Source organism: Sciurus vulgaris (genome assembly GCF_902686455.1).
Source record: "Sciurus vulgaris genome assembly, chromosome: 15".
NCBI classification, from domain to species: domain Eukaryota; kingdom Metazoa; phylum Chordata; class Mammalia; order Rodentia; family Sciuridae; genus Sciurus; species Sciurus vulgaris.
The window spans coordinates 52,403,366-52,421,767 of NC_136476.1; the positions used below are offsets into that span (position 1 = coordinate 52,403,366).

An 18,402-nucleotide genomic window follows, 5' to 3' on the forward strand; every position below is an offset into this window, starting at 1 on the left:
GCGCCTCTGTGCCTGGCCCAACAGTATTTTTGACCAACAGTGTTTGGAAAAAACTCAATAAATTTAGTAGGATTGGTAATATTCATAAAAATGAAGAATAATCTGAGCATGTGGAAATGAAGTGTATTATAAATGTCCTTATTAAGGACAGGAGTTATTTATTTATTTGTGTGTGTGAATGTGCTACGAATTAAACCCAGGGCCTTGTGTAATGCTAAGTGCATGTTCTTCTACTGAGCTGTGCCCCCAGTTCTATTAATGTATTTTCTTTTTCAAATAGTCTTCTTTTTCACCACTTTAGATAATACTGCTACTTATCATCATCATGAAAGCTAACATTTATTGACTGCCTGCTATATACCAGAACCTGTTCTGAGGGTTTATATTCTTGACTCACTTCACTTACCTATTATTATTATTATTTTTAAGATCTAGCAACTTACATTTTATATCCAAGTATGCCTTAGCATTTTCATTCGGGGCACCATTTACTTTTGTTGTTGTAGTGCTGAAGATCAAAGGACCCAGGGCCTCAGGAATGCTAAGTGAGCACTCAAGCATTGAGTTTCACCCCCAGCACTCTTTCTCTGTATTTTAAAGGAAATGAGACCTGAGACCCAGACAGATTGAGTAATCATCTTGCCCAAGGTCACACAACTGTGGAGTAGTTTGGATTCCAACCATTGATGTCAGACACTAGTACCAGTCACAACTGGTCCGCTAAGCTAAATGTTTTCTTTGTATACTCTCTCTCTTTTTTATTTTTCCTGCTTTGTTCCTTCCTGCCAAGCATTGCCTTTTTCCCTTTTACATTTATATCAGAGTTACACATGTATATGAAGAGTTCATCAGCAAGGTCTGGTATGGTAACACATGCTTGTAATTCCAGCAGCTCAGGAGGCTGAGGCAGGAGGATCAAAAATTCAGTCAGCCTTAGCAACTTAGGGAGAGCCTAAGCAACTTAACCGACCCTATCTCAGAATAAAAAAAAAAAAGGACTGGAGTTGTTGCTAAGTGATTAAGCACCTCTGAGTTCAATCCCTGTTACCAAAAAAAAAAAAAAAAAAAAAAAAAAGTCCATCAGTAAGTATTATAAGTTAGGATAAGTTGCAGTCCCTAGGACTAGGGCTATAGATCAGTGATAGAGAGTGTGCCTAGCATGCCCGAGGCCCTGAGTTTGATCTCTTGAGAGGATCTCCTTTTATTAGAATTTTAAGGAAACTTATTTGTTGCTTGCTAGGACAGGGAGGTATTAGAGGAGAAGCTTTGTATTTGAGACTGTCTCCCCTTCATCTCTTTCTAGCTTGCTTGCTTTATGTTGTACCTTATCTGTGAGCATGGGATAGCTAATATTCAGGACATCTCCAGTTGAGGGAGATGTCAGTCTTAAATCCTAGTAGTTCTCCAGTTCACTCAATGTTTGCCAAGAATTTCAATCTTTCCTCAGGTTTTTCTTTCAGTTATCACTTCCTAGGTATAGGTTACCATCCTCCCTCACCTGGAATTCTGCAACAGTCTTCTGACATTGCCACCAGTTTGTTCTATATACAGCAGCTCAAATCATTTTTCTGAAATGTAAATCTGGCTAATACCCCTTTTGATAGGCCAGACATAGTGGAGCATGCCTGTAATCCCAGTGACTAGTAAGGCTGAGGCAGGAGGGTAGGCATTTTGAGGCCAGACTCACCAATTTAGCAAGACCCTGTCTCAAAATAAAATAGAGTGGACTGGAAATGCAGCTCAGAGGTAGAATGCTCCTGTATTCAATCTCTAGTACCCAAAACAAAATAACAACAAAATCCCCAACAAAATCAAGGATAAAGCCTTGATCTCTAAATTCCTTAGACTGTTTTTTCATAGTTATCTTAGGTTTCTCCTTAACACTTGCCATTTTCTTTCCATACTCTTGCAGTTTAAACCAGTCAGACTTCCAGTGATTCCTCATGTACACTCCTTTACCTCATATATACTCCTTTACCTCTGAGGATACATGCAGGAATAAAGATGCAATAATAGCTGTTCTATGTGCAACCTAGCCAGGTGTAGTGGCACACACCTCTAATCCCAGCTACTCAAGAGGCTGAGGCAGGAGGATTGTGAGTTGGAGGCCAGCTTCAATAATTTAACAAGACCCTATCTCAAAATAAAAGATAAAAAGGGCTGGGGATGTAGCTTAGTGTTAAAGCACCCCTGGGTTCAATTCCCAGTGCCAAAAAACAAACAAACAAAAAATGTGCAGCATAGCACTATGAAAACCAGCAAAGCCGTACTACTTAGTGGTCTCCTAGGAGTAGCAGAAATTGGGTTCTCAGAGTAGAGAGAACTTAATTTGCTCAGGATCAAACGCAGTTTAATAAGCAGGTTATCTTTTACTGCTTTAGTTTCAGGAATTTTGACAGTATGGAGCAGAGCCATTTTAAGTGTTCTGTTTTTCTTTTTTCTTATTCTACTTTTGCCCACACTCCTTTCAGTCTTGTTCATGTGATTCACATTTCTCTCCCTTAAATAGTTTCTGATTGATTTGTTTTGTCACCGTATTGTATGTACATCTCATTTTGGCATAACTTTTCTTTCAGAAAAAGGGAGATAGGGTGGTGGGATTATGCTGTAGATATGGGTCCTTAAATACATGAAGGGTTGCATTTTGCTACTTTTCTTAGTTTAGGACTCATAGTGTGGTATTTATTATAGTAGAACACCTAAAGCATAATGGACTTCTTTTACATATGAATGGCAACTGGCTTGGTACAGAGCTTCTGGGTGGCAATATTTTGTTTATTTCAGTACGAATTTTGGTTAGGGCCAAGTGGGAGTCAAACTTGTATTCATACAGTCTCTGGTCCAACTTGTATAAAATGCCTTTGACCAAGAAAATCCTTCTTTTTTAAAAAAAAAAAACAAGGTAAATATTATTTTTCTAAGGACCAAACTTTATTTCCTCCCATGATTAGTTTAAGATAACTTTTTGAATTGGGCCTGGTGGTGTGTGCCTATAATCTGTCACGTAGGAGGCTGAGGCAGGAGAATCACAAATTCCAGGTCAGCCTCCCCAACATAGGGAGACCCTGTGTCAAAGTGAAAAAATAAAAAAGGTGACTGGGGATGTAACTCAGTGGTAGAGCATCACTGGGTTCAATTCCCAGTACACACACACATATATGTGTGTATATATATATGTGTGTGTATATATATAAAGAGGAATGATTTAATGATTTAATATATATCGTAGATTTAAAATATGATGAGGTTTTTTTTGTTGTTTTTTTTTGGCACTAAGGATTGAATCCAGGGGTACTCGGCCATTGAGCCACATCCCTATCCCTGTTTTGTATTTTATTTAGAGACAGGGTCTCACTGAGTTGCTTAGCGCCTCAGTGAAGCTGAGGCTGGCATTGAACTTGTGATCCTCCTGTCTCAGCCTCTCGAGCCATTGGGAGTCAAGCATGGTGGTGTATGCCACCATGGCCAGCTATGATGAGGTTTTTATGGAATGATTAAAAATAGTAGTAGTAGGGGCTGGAGAGATAGCTCAGTTGGTAGAGTGCTTGCCTTGCAAACATAAGGCCCTGGGTTTGATCTCCAGCACCGCCAAAAAAAAAAAAAAAAAAAAAAAAAGGTATAAAAGCTATGAATAAACATGGAAAAATACTTGCTATATCATTGAGAGGAGAATGATTTTCTTCTTAGACTGAGTATTAAGCTTTGATAACTCATGAAGGAGGAGAAAGATAGAGGACATCTTGCTTGCCAATCAGAACAGCCAAGTGAATTCCAGTGGTCAGTTGGCTGACAGATGTCATAGTGCATTTTTTTGTCCAAATATTTGACAAATGTAAAAAAATGTAATAAAAGAGGGTATGCAAATTTATAATTCTAACAGTTTTTGTATGTATTGAACAGGGCAGTGAAATTATATGATTCCTATCTTTAAAAATGTTAACTTTCAAACAAAAAGGAAATGGTGATTTCTTGAGAGACAGTATGTTCTTCTTTAACGCTAAGTTTTAAAGCGGGAAGGTTAAAAACGAGAACTAGTGCCACAAGGTTTGGAAATTTCTGATGAGTAGGACAGCTAGAACAAAGCAGTTATTCCCTCTGCCTGTGGAATGAGGTCACTGGTTGCAGAGTCAGTGTGAATAGGATTATTTCCTATAATCTCAAGGATGCCAGTTGTAGATTTGGTTTTACAGCAAGGTCAGAGAAACTCAGGAGCTGAAGCCAGAGTTTTGTTTTTTTGAGGGGTTGGATACAATGCTAATATAGTCTCTTATTTCTCCCTTTACTTGTAAGGAGCCTTCGGGAAAAATACTCTGCCTGGGCCTTCTCTTTTTAGCCTTGACTGCCAGGGATTTCATATTGGCTGGAATCTTCATAGACATAGAGCCTAAGTATTATGTAATGACTATTTCCTCCTTTTCCTTTACAGATAATAGTGTGGAAGAGGGAAGATTGTGTGTTGGAGCCCCTCCTAGCTTTGAATCTAAAAACACTGCTTTTAAATTAGCTTCATAATAAGATAGACAGCGAGTTTATTAGTGAATCTTATATCTTTAATAATCTTTAGGAAATAATTGATAATGGTTAGTCATATAGTTTTTCTTTAAATATTTAATATTTTTAACTTTGAAATAATATGCACTTATTTTCATAAGTGAACAATATAAAGATGTGTAAGGATTTAAAAACTTAAAAACCTGATAACCTCACATGTCTACCTAATGCACTTATTATGCAATTGATCCATTTAAAGTAATCTAGTAGTTTTTAATGTATTCAGAGTTGTACACCTACCAACACAATTTTAGAACATTACTGTCATTCCCATAAGAAACCCCTTACCTCAGCAGTCATTCACTGTTTTCTCTAGCCCTCCTCAGTCATATGTAACCACTTCCTGTCTGTATAACTACCTATTCTAGATACTTTATTTTATTAAATTTTTTTTTGTTATAGATGGACACAGTACCTTTTATTTTTCTTTATTTTTATGTGGTGCTCAGAATTGAACCCCATGCTTCACACATGCTAGGCAAGTGCTCTACCACTGAGCCACAACCCCAACCCTAGATATTTTATATAATTGAAATTATACAATATATCTTCTTTTCTGGCTGGCCTAAAATTTTTGAGGTTCCTCCAAGTTGTAGCATGTATTAGTACTTTGTTCCTTTTTATATATGAATAATATTCCATTGTGTGGATATACCACATTTTGTTTACTTATCAGTGACAGTCATTTATTTTGTTTTTTCCAGTACTGGGGGTTGAACCCAGGAGTGCTGTACCACTGAGTTAGAGCCTCAGTCCTTTTTATTTTGAGACAGGTTCTCTCTAAGTTGCTGAGGCTCGCCTGGAACTTGAGGCCCTCCTGCCTCAGTCTCTTGAGTAGCTGGGATTGTAGGTGCATACCACCGTGCATGGGTATTCAGTTGTTTTCACTAGACACGGTTGGTTATATATTTATTTCTTGCTGTAATGGGGGTTAAATTCAGGGGCACTTGATCACTGAGCTATATTCCCAGCACTTTTTTGTATTTTTTTATTTTGAGACACTGTTTCACCATGTTGCCCAGGTTGCCCTTGAACTTGCAATTCTCTTTCCTCAGACTTCTAAGTAGCTGGGTTTTACAGGCACCACCATGCCTTGACTGGTTGTTGAAATTTATTAAAATTACATGGAATTAAGAATTCCATTCATCAGTTTCATTAGCCTCATGAAGCTCTAGCTGCCATAGTTGATGTGCATATATAGCATTCTTTTATCATAAAAATTTTTATTAGATGGCACTGGTATACATAGGTTAACCTCATGTGTGACTGACATTTAAATCCATTGTGAAATGCTTTTTAAAAATGAGCTTTTTTTTTGGTACCAGGGATTGTGTGGTGCTTAATCAGTAACCAGTAAGCCACGTCGCCAGCCTGTTGTTTTTCTGTTTTTTATTTTGAGACACTGGGGCTGGCTTTGAATTTGCTATCCTCCTATCTCAGTCTCCCCAGCTACTGGGATTATGTGCCCCCACATCTGGCCTGATGGAAGTTTTATTGTTCTTGACAGTTTTATGTGGCAAATGAAAAGCAAATATGGTTTATGGTCTGCAAATTCTTGATCTGTAGATTCAACCAACTGTGAATCAGAAATATTTGGGAAAAAAATTATGTCTATGATTCTCAGTACCAAAAAAGAAATTTGTGAATTCTGAATATGTAGAGACTTATTCCTTGTCATTATTTCCTAAACAGTACAATATAGCAAGTATTTGCATTGTATTAGGTATCACAAGTTATCTAGAGATGATTTAAAGTATACAGAGGATGTCTGTAGTTTTATGCAGCTATTACTATGCCATTTTATATAAAGCATATGTGAATTTTGGTATTCTCCTGGGTCCTAGAACCAATTTCCTTTGGATACTAAGGGAAAACTATAGTTTTCAGTGAAAAATGTTTTACTTAGTACTATTTATGTTTTAAGTACATGTTGTTTTTACATGATAATTCTAAACCAGAATAAAGGATACACATTGAAAGGTAAATCTTCTCAGGTGTGCCCCTCAATTCTTCACTGAGTAGCATGACCTGGAACAAGATTTTTCTGGTGTATTCTTCTAGATATTTTCCACCTTTGTACCAGCATGTGTGTGGATCTCCTCTTCCATTTACATTTTTACATTAATATATTTTGGAGATTGTTCTCTATGGCTATCTATAAATCTGTCTTGTTGCACGGTGTTTTGTTATAAATTATTAATAATCTACTTTCTTTAATAGTAATAGGTCAAGAGTCTGAACTGCATACTGATCCACATACTTGAAATAATAGGCATAAAAATATCAGAGCTGACATCTACTAGGAAACTAAGGAACCTGAGCCTAGCTAGAAGATTTTACTTTTGCATAGAGTTAGACCCTAGGGTAGCCAGAGTAGTCTATAAGAAATCACTTTCCAAAGTACTGAAAATAAATTATTAGGAAATATAAGAGAAAAAAAACCCCATTCATAGTAGCATAGAAGTATAAAATATCTCAGAAGAAAGCCACAAGAAATATGAAAATCCTGTGTGATGAAAACTAGAATATTGTCAACTAGATAACCTGAAAACCTTAGTAGTACAAAAGGTTGGAAATGCTGATCAAATATGATAAACATCCCATTAGGAGTACAGCTAGGATAATCCCCCAAGGGCTAAAATGGAAAAGAATTAACAAACTAGAGCAGTAAACTAGAGCTGATGCTTTAGAAAATTGGAAGATGTATGGGCAGTTGTTAATGGTCTGTTGTTCCTAGTGGAATAGCCTCCCACCTTTAAATAGCCCAGCTAATTTACACAAGTAGTCATGCCTGAATTTGAATTCTGCATTAAAACCTGTGAACTCTGGTAATTTGGGCAAATCCTCTGTATGTCTCAGCTTCCTCACCTTCTCAAAATGGGACAACACTGGTTCTTACTTTTTCTGGTGGCTGTGAAGTTTAAATTAAATGGATCTAAATTATTAGCTAACTTTTTTTTTTTTTTTTAGTGTTTCCTATGTTTCATGGCAGTGCTGTAAGTGTTGTACATAAACTAATTTCTCTTCACAATGGATATGAGCTGCTCTGAACTGAATCTGACTCCATCCTCACTCCAAATCTGTATGTTGAAACCTTTATTCCTAATGTGATGATATTTGGAGATGGAGCTAAAGGAGGTAGTTAGGTGTTACGATATGTGGTGTCCCCCAAAAGCTTCTGTGTTAATACAGGAGGTGAAATAAAGAAAACTATTTGAATGAACTACTGAATGGTTAACTATAGGTAGATAGGGTGTGGTCACTGGAATGTTCCCTGCGGGATTATGTATTTTGTCCCCAACTCCTGAGGTTCTCTCTCTCTCTCTCTGCTTCCTGATGTCATGAACTGAGCAGCTTTCCTCCAACATATCCGTCTACCATAATGTTCTTCTGCTTCACCTCAGGCCCAGAGCAATGGGGTCTGTGGATCGTGAACTGAACCCCTGAAACTTGGGCCCAAAACAAACTTATCCTTTTCTAAGCTGTTCTTGTAGGTTGTTTTGGTCCTTGGGATACAAAGCTGACTAACATGTTAGGTTTAGATAAGATAATGAGAGTAGGACCTTCATGGGATTAGTGGCCTTATAAGAAGACATATCAGTAAACTTGTGCTCCCTTCTCTCCTTACCATGTGAGTTCACAGCAAGAAGCTGGATATCACTGGGGAATCAAACTGAGTGACATCTTGATCTGGGATTACCAACCTCTAGAACTGTGAGATATAAATTCCTGTTGTTTAAGCTTCTCAGTCTGTGGTTTCTTATTATGGCAGCCCAAGCTTATACATAAAGTAAGGAAGACATTCTTTTTTTTAAAAACCTTTATTTTATATATTTATTTTTATGTGGTGCTGAGAATCAAACCCCACACTTCACTTGTGCTAGGCAAGCACTCTACCATTGAGTCACAACCCCAGACCCAGGAAGACTTAACATAGAGACATGTAGATTCAAATGGCTAATTAGGGATAAGAGACAAGATGGTGAATCAGGGAGTTGGAAGTGCAATCCTTATTTTCATAAAGTAAGAACCCTTAAAGGGTCATATACTCAGTGAAAGCCAGAACTATAAAATATTCACAGGGAGATGACCAGAAAGTTTATCCATCTTAGGACTCTGGATAGATGGGGTGTAGGGATGTGAATTAGGATTCATAACTGTAGGCAGGCATGGTGTCACATGCCTGTAATCCCAGAGACTAGGTGACTGAGACAGGAAGATCACAAGTTTGAGACCAACATTAGCAATTTAGCAAGGCCCTAAGCAACTTAGCAAGACCCTGTCTCAAAATAGAAAAATAGACTGGGGATGCAGCTAAGTGGTAGAGCACCCTGAGTTTAATCCCCAGTACCTCAAACGAAAAAATAAACAAACATAAAAAAGACTTAGGCATTTTTAAAAAAATTAGTTAAAGTTAAAAACTGAGGGGTTAACAGATGAGGAGGGTATTATTGAATTCTGAATGTAGACTAGAGAAAAATTATTCATTGTACAACAAAGAAAAAGATGAAAAATGTAAAAGAGAAGTTAAGCAACACTGTGGATAAAATGAAAAAGTCCAATATTGTTAATAGAAATTTGTCAGTGGAGGCATCATAAGGAGACTAAAGGAAAGGCAATATTTGAAGATGAGTAATCAGACTTCTTAAAATTAACTAGGAGAAAAGACCAATTATTCACAGAGGAATGACAGATTGATTTAATACTTCCTCTGGTAATAACAGAGCTGCTGAGAAAAGTGGCTAGCAATAAGCTTTTTCCTAGCTAAATTATTAAAAAATGAAAGTAAAATAGACATTTTAGACAGAAATACTAGATATAAACTTAGGGTTGTCAGGAATTTTCCTTTTTGCCCTGCTATATCCCTAATGCCTTGAGCTGTCCTGGTACATAATAGGCATTTAGTAAACATTTGCTGAATCAGTGAAAAAATTGAACAGACTCTCACAGTTGCTTCCAGAAGAGAGGAATTGAAATGAAAAGTAAGTGTTGAGATACAAGAAAGGAATTTAAGTAAAGAAATTGTCAAACATGGGTTGCTGAGTTTGAATGTACCACCCCCAAAATTCTTGTCTTGAAAACTTAATCTCCAATGCAATAATGTTGAGAGGTAGGGCCTTTAAGAGGCAGAGCCTTCATGAATAGATTAATGTTATTATCACAGGAGTAGGTTCATTATTATGAGGGTTGGTTTATTATAAAAGTGAGTTTGGGGGATGTAACTCAGTGGTAAAGCACCCCTGGGTTCAATCCCCAATACTACCCCCACCTGCTCAATTGTACTATCTATAATAAAAAGACTATTTCACTAAAAAAAAAAAAAAAAAAAAAAAAAAAAAAAAAAAGGTGAGTGTGGCTTTCTTTCTCTCTTTAGATGTGTTTGTGTTAATCAACTTTTTATCTCTTTGACCGAAATACCTGATTAGAACAGCTTAGAGGAAGAAAATTTTATTTTGACTCACAGTCTCAGAGGTCTTGGCCAACTCCATTGCTTTGGGCCTGAGGTGACACAGGGCATCATGGCAGAAGAATGTGGCAGAGGAAAGTTGTTTAACTTGTGGCAACAAGGAAGCAGGAGAGAGCCAGGCAGGGGCCAAGGACAAATAATTGTCCGTAAAGCTACACCCTCAGCAACCTATTTCCTCTAGTAACACCCCACCTGCTTATAGTTATCTCCTGATAGTTCATTCAAATTATGAATCCATCAAATGACTTAATCCACTGATGAAATTACAGCTCCCATAATTTAATGATTCCACCTCTGAACATTGTCTCCTTGCTTAACACATGAGCGTTTTGGGGAACTTTCTAGGTACAAACCATAACAAGCTATTTGATGCAAAGTTATTATTACTACATGAAACTTATCAGTACTCACTGATTTAGAATTTAACCCCTATGTTAGATGCAGTTCCATCATAGTTTTATTTTTTGGGGGGAGTACAGTGCTAGGGGTTGAACCCAGGGCTGCTGTAGTGTTGTGCTACATTCCCACCTTTACCCCATTTAAAATTTTTTGTTTTATTTTGAGAAAGAATCTTGCTAGGTTTCCCAGGCTGTTCAAGAACTTCTGATCCTCCTGCCTCAGCCTATGGAATGGCTGGGATTACAGGTGTGAGCCTCTGTGCCTGACCCATTCCCTGATGTTTTATTTATTTATTTAGGTACTAGGGATTAAATCCAGTGGTACTTTACCACTGAGCCACATTCCCAGCCCTTTTTATTTTTCATTTTGAGACAAGGTCTTACTAAATTGCTGAGGCTGACCTTGAATTTGTGATTCTCCTGTCTCACTCTTTGAGTTGCTGGGATTACAGGCAGGTGCCATCACATCCAGCCCTTTGATGTTTTAATTTTTGTTTTCTTTTTAGTATTTGGTATTGAACCCACAGGTACTTTACTACTGAGCTACATCCACAGCCCTTTTTTATTTTGTGGTAGGTTCTTACTAAGTTGTTTAGGGCCTTGATAAACTTGCTTGAACTTGCTATCCTTCTGCTTCAGCTTCTAGAGTCACTGGGACTACCATTGTGTATCACCATGCTTGGTCCATTCCCTGATGTTTTAAATTTCAGTTTTCATATTTTTAAATTATCTGGATTTCTTATTGTTTCTCTTTCATTTTCTTTTTTTAATTTATTTTTTTAAATTTATTTTTATTGTAAACAAATGGGATACATGTTGTTTTAGTTTATTCATGGAGTAACAGCATACCATTTGCGTAATCATACATTTACATAGGGTAATGATGTTTGATTCATTCCGTTATTTTTTTCCTTCCCCCCACCCCTCCCACCTCTCTTTTCCCTCTATATAGTCCCTCCTTCCTCCATTCTTGTCCCCCTCCCACCCCCCATTAAGTGTCATCATTCGCTTATCAGTGAGATCATTCCTCTTTTGGATTTCTGAGATTGGTTTATCTCACTTAACATGATATTCTCCAATTTCATCCATTTGCCTGCAAATGCCATAATTTTATTATTCTTTGTAGCTGAGTAATATTCCATTGTATATATATACCACAGTTTCTTTATCCATTCATCAATTGAAGGGCATCTAGGTTGGTTCCATAGTCTGGCTATTGTGAATTGAGCAGCTACCAACATTGATGTGGCTGTATCTCTGTAGTGTGCTGATCTTAAGTCCTTTGGGTATAGGCCGAGTTGTGGGATAGCTGGGTCAAATGGTGGGTCCATTCCAAGTTTTCTAAGGAATCTCCACACTGCTTTCCAGAGTGGCTGCACTAATTTGCAGTCCCACCAGCAATGTATGAGTGTACCTTTTTCCCCACATCCTCGCCAACACCTATTGTTGCTTGTGTTCTTGATAATCGCCATTCTAATTGGGGTGAGATGGAATCAGTGTAGTTTTGATTTGCATTTCTCTTATTACTAAAGATGTTGAACATTTTTTCATATGTCTGTTGATTGCTTGTAGATCTTCTTCTGTGAAGTGTCTGTTCATATCCTTGGCCCATTTATTGATTGGGTCATTTGTATTCTTGGTGTAGAGTTTTTTGAGTTCTTTATATATTCTGAAAATCAGTGCTCTATCTGAAGTATGAGTGGCAAAGATATTCTCCCACTCTGTAGGCTCTCTCTTTGCATTGCTGATAGTTTCCTTTGCTGAGAGAAAGCTATTTAGTTTGAATCTATCCCAGTTATTGATTCTTGCTTTTATTTCTTGTGCTATGGGAGTCCTGTTAAGGAAGTCTGATCCTAAGCCAACAAGGTGAAGATGTGGACCTACTTTTTCTTCTATAAGATGCAGGGTCTCTTTCATTTTCACTTGTTATTTTATTTTTTTGCTTTTGTTTCATAGTTTCTTATTTTTTTTAAGGATTTTTTTCTTTAGTTAACTGAGGATTCCAACTGTACTTATTTTAAATTCAGATTCACATTCTGTTATATTTACATTTTTTCTTATTGTTGCTTTTGTTTTTCTTGGCCTTGGTGTTTTTCATTTGATAGTTATTTTTTGTAAAAGTGCATTATGGCAGGGGGGCTTTCAAGTAAGAATCTAGTCTTAAGTTAGGTCCTCTGGATTTTTGTCTGTAATAATGTGAGGTCCGGAGAATCTTGTCGCTATGTTCTGGTCTTGGCTCTGAGACTTTTTGTTTCATCCTAATTCCCAAGGTTGACGTTCTGCTCCCTATGCAACCTTCTTTAAAGTATAAGAGATGTCCTTTTCATTGACATCTCTCTTTTTTTTTTTTTTTAAGGAAAATTTTTAATAATAATTTTATTTTTTTAAATTTATTTTTATGTGATGCTGAGGATTGAATGCAGTGCCTCACACGTCCTAGGCAAGCACTCTACCACTGAGCCACAACTCCAGCCCTGGTTGACATCTTTTGCCTTAATTTAGCTCTTTTGCTTAGCCTACATTTGAAGACTTTTTACTGTCATTAGTGTTTTGCTTTCTTGGATTCTGTTTTGTAGCATTCTTGAAATTTGGTCCCCAGAATTGAATTCCTTTTTCTGATGTTTAAATTCCTTAAACATCACCATCTGTTCTTATCTTGTACCCTTCAAATTCATTTTCTTTTCCCTCGCACGGGTCTCTTTGAGACACCATGAATACATAGTACCTAAGCTTCCCCCTTGCAGTTTACTCACTTCTCCCTCTGGAGTGATCTCCCTCTACCTTTCTTACTTATCTAGATTCTGACAGTTTTCAAGGCCCATTTCAAGGAATATTTCTCCATGAAGACTTTCCTAATTACCTTCAACCTCATTCTTAGAACTCTTGGTTTCATGGTCTTTACCATTGTTTCTCAGCCTTGGTATTATCAGTATTTTTGGTATAATTGTTCTTTGTTCTGGGAACTGTTCTGGACACTGTAAAGTGTTTATCAGCATCCCTGGTTTCTACCTACTAAATGTCAGTAACATCACTTAGGAACTTAAGTAGAAATACAGATTCTCAGGCCACTGCATGCCATTGAATCCAGAAAAGAAGATAGTTGAGCCCAGCACTGTGTGCTTTAACAGCCCTCCAGATGGTTTTGAGGCTTGCTAAAGTTTGAGATTCACTTCCTTGGAAGATTGCATTTTTCTCTCACATTTTAATTAATTAATTAATTAAAGAACCATTGTTATGTTATTGATTAACATAATGGCAAATTTATGCTTATGGATTAGTTACTAATTGCACAGTCCAATCTTTTTGAGGTAGTGTTAGGTATTCAGAGAGATGTGTGCTTTCTACATTTATGGAAAAGAATAATTGGGAAGAGGATTTGAACACATATTTATATTCAGTAAAAACAAATAGATTTTAGCAGTAAGTACTTCCTGAAAATGGAGTGGGCCTTGTGAAAAGTATTGAATGACCATCTCTTGGAAGTGTAAGTGGACTGGATGTCATTTATAGTGAAGCTTTCATTTATTTATTCACTTATTTATTTGTTTTCATTTGTAATGTAGAACAAGGAGTAGAACCTTTAAGTGTCCTTTCCAGGCTTTGTCTTGTGTTTTCCTGTTATATCAACACTCCTCCGCCCACCCCATGGCACTTAGCTCTAATCTTAATGGATTACTATTTGGTGCTTTCTGAAATTTAGCACTTTTCCTGCATGTATGGTCTTTGACCTTTCTTAGGAGCTGGCATATCCAGTCTTTGTATAGGAATCCTTCTTTGTGAAGTTCTGTACTGACTTTGGAAAGTGCTCTTGGTTTTTTGTCAGGAAACTTCTTGATATCTGCTTATTCTCAGGAAGAAGTTACTTGTCACTCTAGTTTTAAAATCCCTCACAGCTGGGTGTGATGGTGCACACCTATAATTCCAGCAACTCAGGAGGCAAGGCAGCAGAATCACAAGTTCAAGGCCAGCCTTGGCAACTTAGTAAAACCCTGTCTCAAAAATAAAATAAGGATTGGGAATGTAGCTCAGAGGTAGAGTACACCTGATGGAGGGGCGGGGTGAAGGCTCTCATCTACTTCTGGCTTATTTGGGCATGAGTAGAATGGAAGGGTTTTCCATGGTGGGGGTTTTTTTTTTTTTTTTGTACTGAGGATTGCACCCAGAAGTGTTTTACCACTGAACTCCATGCCCAGTCCCTTGTATTTTTTATTTTGAGACAGCATCTTGCTAAGTTTATGAGGGTCTTGCTAAGTTGCTGAGACTGGCATTGAACTTGTGACAGCCTTCTCTGTCACTGGGATTATGGACACATGTCACCATGTCCAGCCTATGATGAGTTTTAAATAAGAAATGTTTGTAACTTAAAGCTTAGAAAGATCTCTAACATGAAAATGGTGTTCTACTGTAGGAATAATGTGACTCTCTCCCTCCTTCTGAGGGGTGTGGAACAGAGATTTTTGCATTGGGTATGAGATTATATTGTGCGACATAGAAGAACTCTCTTCAATGGAGAACTTTTTTCTCAAGAATTAGACTTAGTAACGGAATCCCACCTCTGATATTGGCACATAGTAGATGGTCAAGAAATGTTGCTGAGGTAAAACAAATTTGTAAAATTTCTTCATGGCATCTTCTTTTTTTCTTTTATAGTTAAAAGAGCCAAATTCCAGGGTTCACCAGGTAAGTACAGCCTTCTATTATTTTGTTCCTTCTCCTTCCATATTTGCTGTGATTTAAAGTGATCTTTTAAAAAATTATTAATTTTATGTAGTCCATTGGTTAAATTCAATAATTTAATTCATTAATTCACAAAAGTAATTCATAACATTATTAATTAAAATCAGCGCTATTGTAAAACATTAAAGTTGTTTGTATATCTGTGTTTGTCAGTGAGTCTCCTTATCTCTTAGTCAACCCAATTCTTCTTCTCAAAAATAACTATTTTGGGGCTAGGGCTGTGGCTCAGCGGTAGAGTACTTGCCTAGCATGTATGAGGCACTGTGGTCGATTCTCAGCACCGCATATAGATAAATGAATAAAAAAAAGTCTATCAATATCTAAAAAATATTTTTTAAAGAAAAGTAACTTTTTCTTTTTATACCAGGGATTAAACCCAGAGATCTTAATCACTGAGCTATATAGCCCCTTTTTTAAAATTTTTTATTTGAGATAGGGTCTCACTAAGTTGCTGAGGCTGGTCTTGAATCTGTAGTCCATCTGCTTCAGCCTCCTGAACCACTCGAATTACAGGCATGTGCCACCCCACCCCACCTATTTAGAGATTTTTATATCTTTTCAGACCATTCCTGTGTACACACATGTAAACACAACTGAATCATACTACATGTATCTTTGTGCAACATGCTTTGTCCCCCAACAACAACATATTGTGAGCATCTTTGTTTTATCTGTTTCTTTCTTTTAAGGTACTGCTTAGAATTTTGTTATATTTTGTACTCTAGGATCCTGATGGATGAATATTTAAACTATTTCCAATGTTTGGCTATTATAAATAATAAATTTCCTTATGTGCTTATCATTGCCCAGTTCTGCAAATGTATCTCTATGCTAGAGTCTAGAAATAGAATTATTGGGTCAAAGTTGTTTTTCATTTGTTTTGTTTTGGCAGTGCTGGTGATTGGACCCACTCCTTGTATATGTTCTACCACTGAACTACATTCCTAGCCCCAAAGTTACGTATTTTTAAAAATTTTTGGTAGGTGCTGCCAAATTGCTGTTCTTAATATATATATATATTTTGTTCTTTTGGTGCTGAGCATTGAACCCAGGGCCTTGCACGTGCTAAACATACTCTCTACCACTGAGATATACCAGTCCTGAAAGTTTTTACTAGATTATAATGAGACCAAAAGTATACCAGCACTTAATTTCCCAAATCCTTTTATCAGCATTAGATAATATAAAACTTAAATCTTTGTCCATTTGAAGATGAAAAGTGGCATCTACTTATTTTAGTATAGTGTTTTCTTAATTGTACATGTCAATTTACAAAGACTTACTCTGGTTACTGCTGGGGAGGGGAACTGGGGGTTACCAGAAAAATAATGAACATGTTTGGGAACCTAGGAAAACCAGACAAACCAGACCTTGGTACAACAGGAACTAGAACAGATTCAGAGTCTACTATTCTTTCCACAGGCTCTTATTTAGGACTTCTCTCTTTCTGAGGATCCCCTCTGTTCTTCTTTCTCTGAGCTGTTTTTCTGCTTACCCATTTTGCACAGAGTCCATAATAGCTGCAACAGTGGAATTTACATACCCTTTCTTCCAACTTTTGCACCAACCACCAATTGTCAATAATTTCCCCCCTCCTATTTAAAATCTTTTGCAGGGGAATCAGATTATCTCAACTCTTGGCCAGCCCATGACTTGGCTGTTCTTGAGTTGTGTCTACCCAGTCTCATCAGTTATGTATGATTTGATGTAGGAGGTAGAATATAAGAATATGTGATATAAAACATAGCTCAGGGACTGAGGGTGTATCTCAGTAGTAGAGCTCTTACCTAGCACATGCAAGGTCCTGGATTCAGTCTGCAGGGCTACTGAAAAAACAAAACAAACGAAAACCAAAACCAGAGCTTAGTGATCTACTGTATTATTACTATTGGATCTGGATGGAGATTCCCTTTATATGTGTGGGCTTTTATCTTCATGTGTCTTTAGTATAATTATATTTGCCATGCTGGAAAGTATAAAACTACATCATTTTTAATGATACTTGAAGGATCTTCTGCTAGAAGTGTGTGATAGAACCCATTTCCTACATCTTGTCTACCATTAGGTAATTAAGAATTATTTGCCAATTTGATGAGTTGAAAATTATAGTTGCTGCTTTTTTTAAAAAATGAAACTGTGATTAATTTCTTCATAGAAAAGCAGAACCTCCTTTCAGTGTCCCTAATGATGGCAGATGCAACTGTAGTAGGATGAGTGTAAAATATGCTGTGTTAAGTATTGGGTCAGAAGCCAGGTGTGGTGGTGCATGGCTGTACTCCAGCGACTCAGGAGTCTGCGGCAGGAGGACAAGTTCAATGCCCTAATCAACTTAGGAGACCCTGTCTCAAAATAAAATGGCTAAGGGTGTAGATCAGTGGTAGAGCACTCCTGGGTTCAGTCTCCAGTACTGGTGAGGATGTGGAGGGAAAGAGATGGGTCAGAGTTCTGAGTTTTATTTCCAGGTCTTTGCCTTTGTTTAGAACTCAGTTAATCCTCTCAAGTTAGAGAGTTTTCTTTTCCCAATCTGTGATAATGTTTCTTTTTATGTAACTTGTTCTTCAGGCCAAATTGTGTAGATCAAACTTGAACAAGCCCTCTTCTTTATGAGGATTTCCCCTCAGTTCTTGTCCCTATCAGTGCTCCACAGCTGTTACCTTTCTACATTTTATCAAATTTACATGACTTGTGTTCTTATTAGATCAATTTGATTATTTTTTCAAACATAAGTAGACCATAAAATCATTTTGCTACATTCTGATTAGTTCTGATTAACATTTTAATAGACTAAATCAATTAGAATAGGAACTATATCTACATCTTGTATTTCATGAATCTTTTGTTTCAGTTTGTATGAGTAGGTATGTTCTACTGGGTCATATGATGCAAAATATATTAAATTAAAAAAATTTTTAAATTCCCTTTTTATTTTAATTAATTAATTTATTTTGATTCATTGTACACAAATGGGGTACAACTGTTGTTTCTCTGGTTGTACTTGAGGTAGAGTCGCACCATTGTGTAATCATACATGTACATAGGGTAATGATGTTTGTTTCATTCTGTTATTTTTCCTTCCCCCATCCCCTATGTTAAAATTTGAAAACACCATTTTAGATTGTGCTCTTTTTTTGTTTATTGTTTTTTAGTTGTAGATGGATACCATACCTTCATTTTATTTATGTGGTGGTCAGAATTGAACCCAATGCCTTTTAAGCACTCTACCACTGAGCTGCAACCCCAGCCCCTAGA

At 36.9% G+C, this 18,402-nt stretch overlaps 1 protein-coding gene across 7 annotated transcripts in view; it reads left to right on the forward strand.

Moving 5' to 3' along the window:
• UNC13B (unc-13 homolog B) overlaps positions 1-18,402 on the forward strand; it is a 222,661-nt gene that overhangs the window by 39,995 nt on the left and 164,264 nt on the right. For all 7 annotated transcript variants that reach the window (XM_079112448.1, XM_079112452.1, XM_079112454.1 and 4 more), the window contains exon 2: positions 15,067-15,096. In XM_079112448.1, the coding sequence (XP_078968574.1) occupies positions 15,067-15,096 (30 nt within the window). The remainder of the gene's footprint in view (positions 1-15,066; positions 15,097-18,402) is intronic.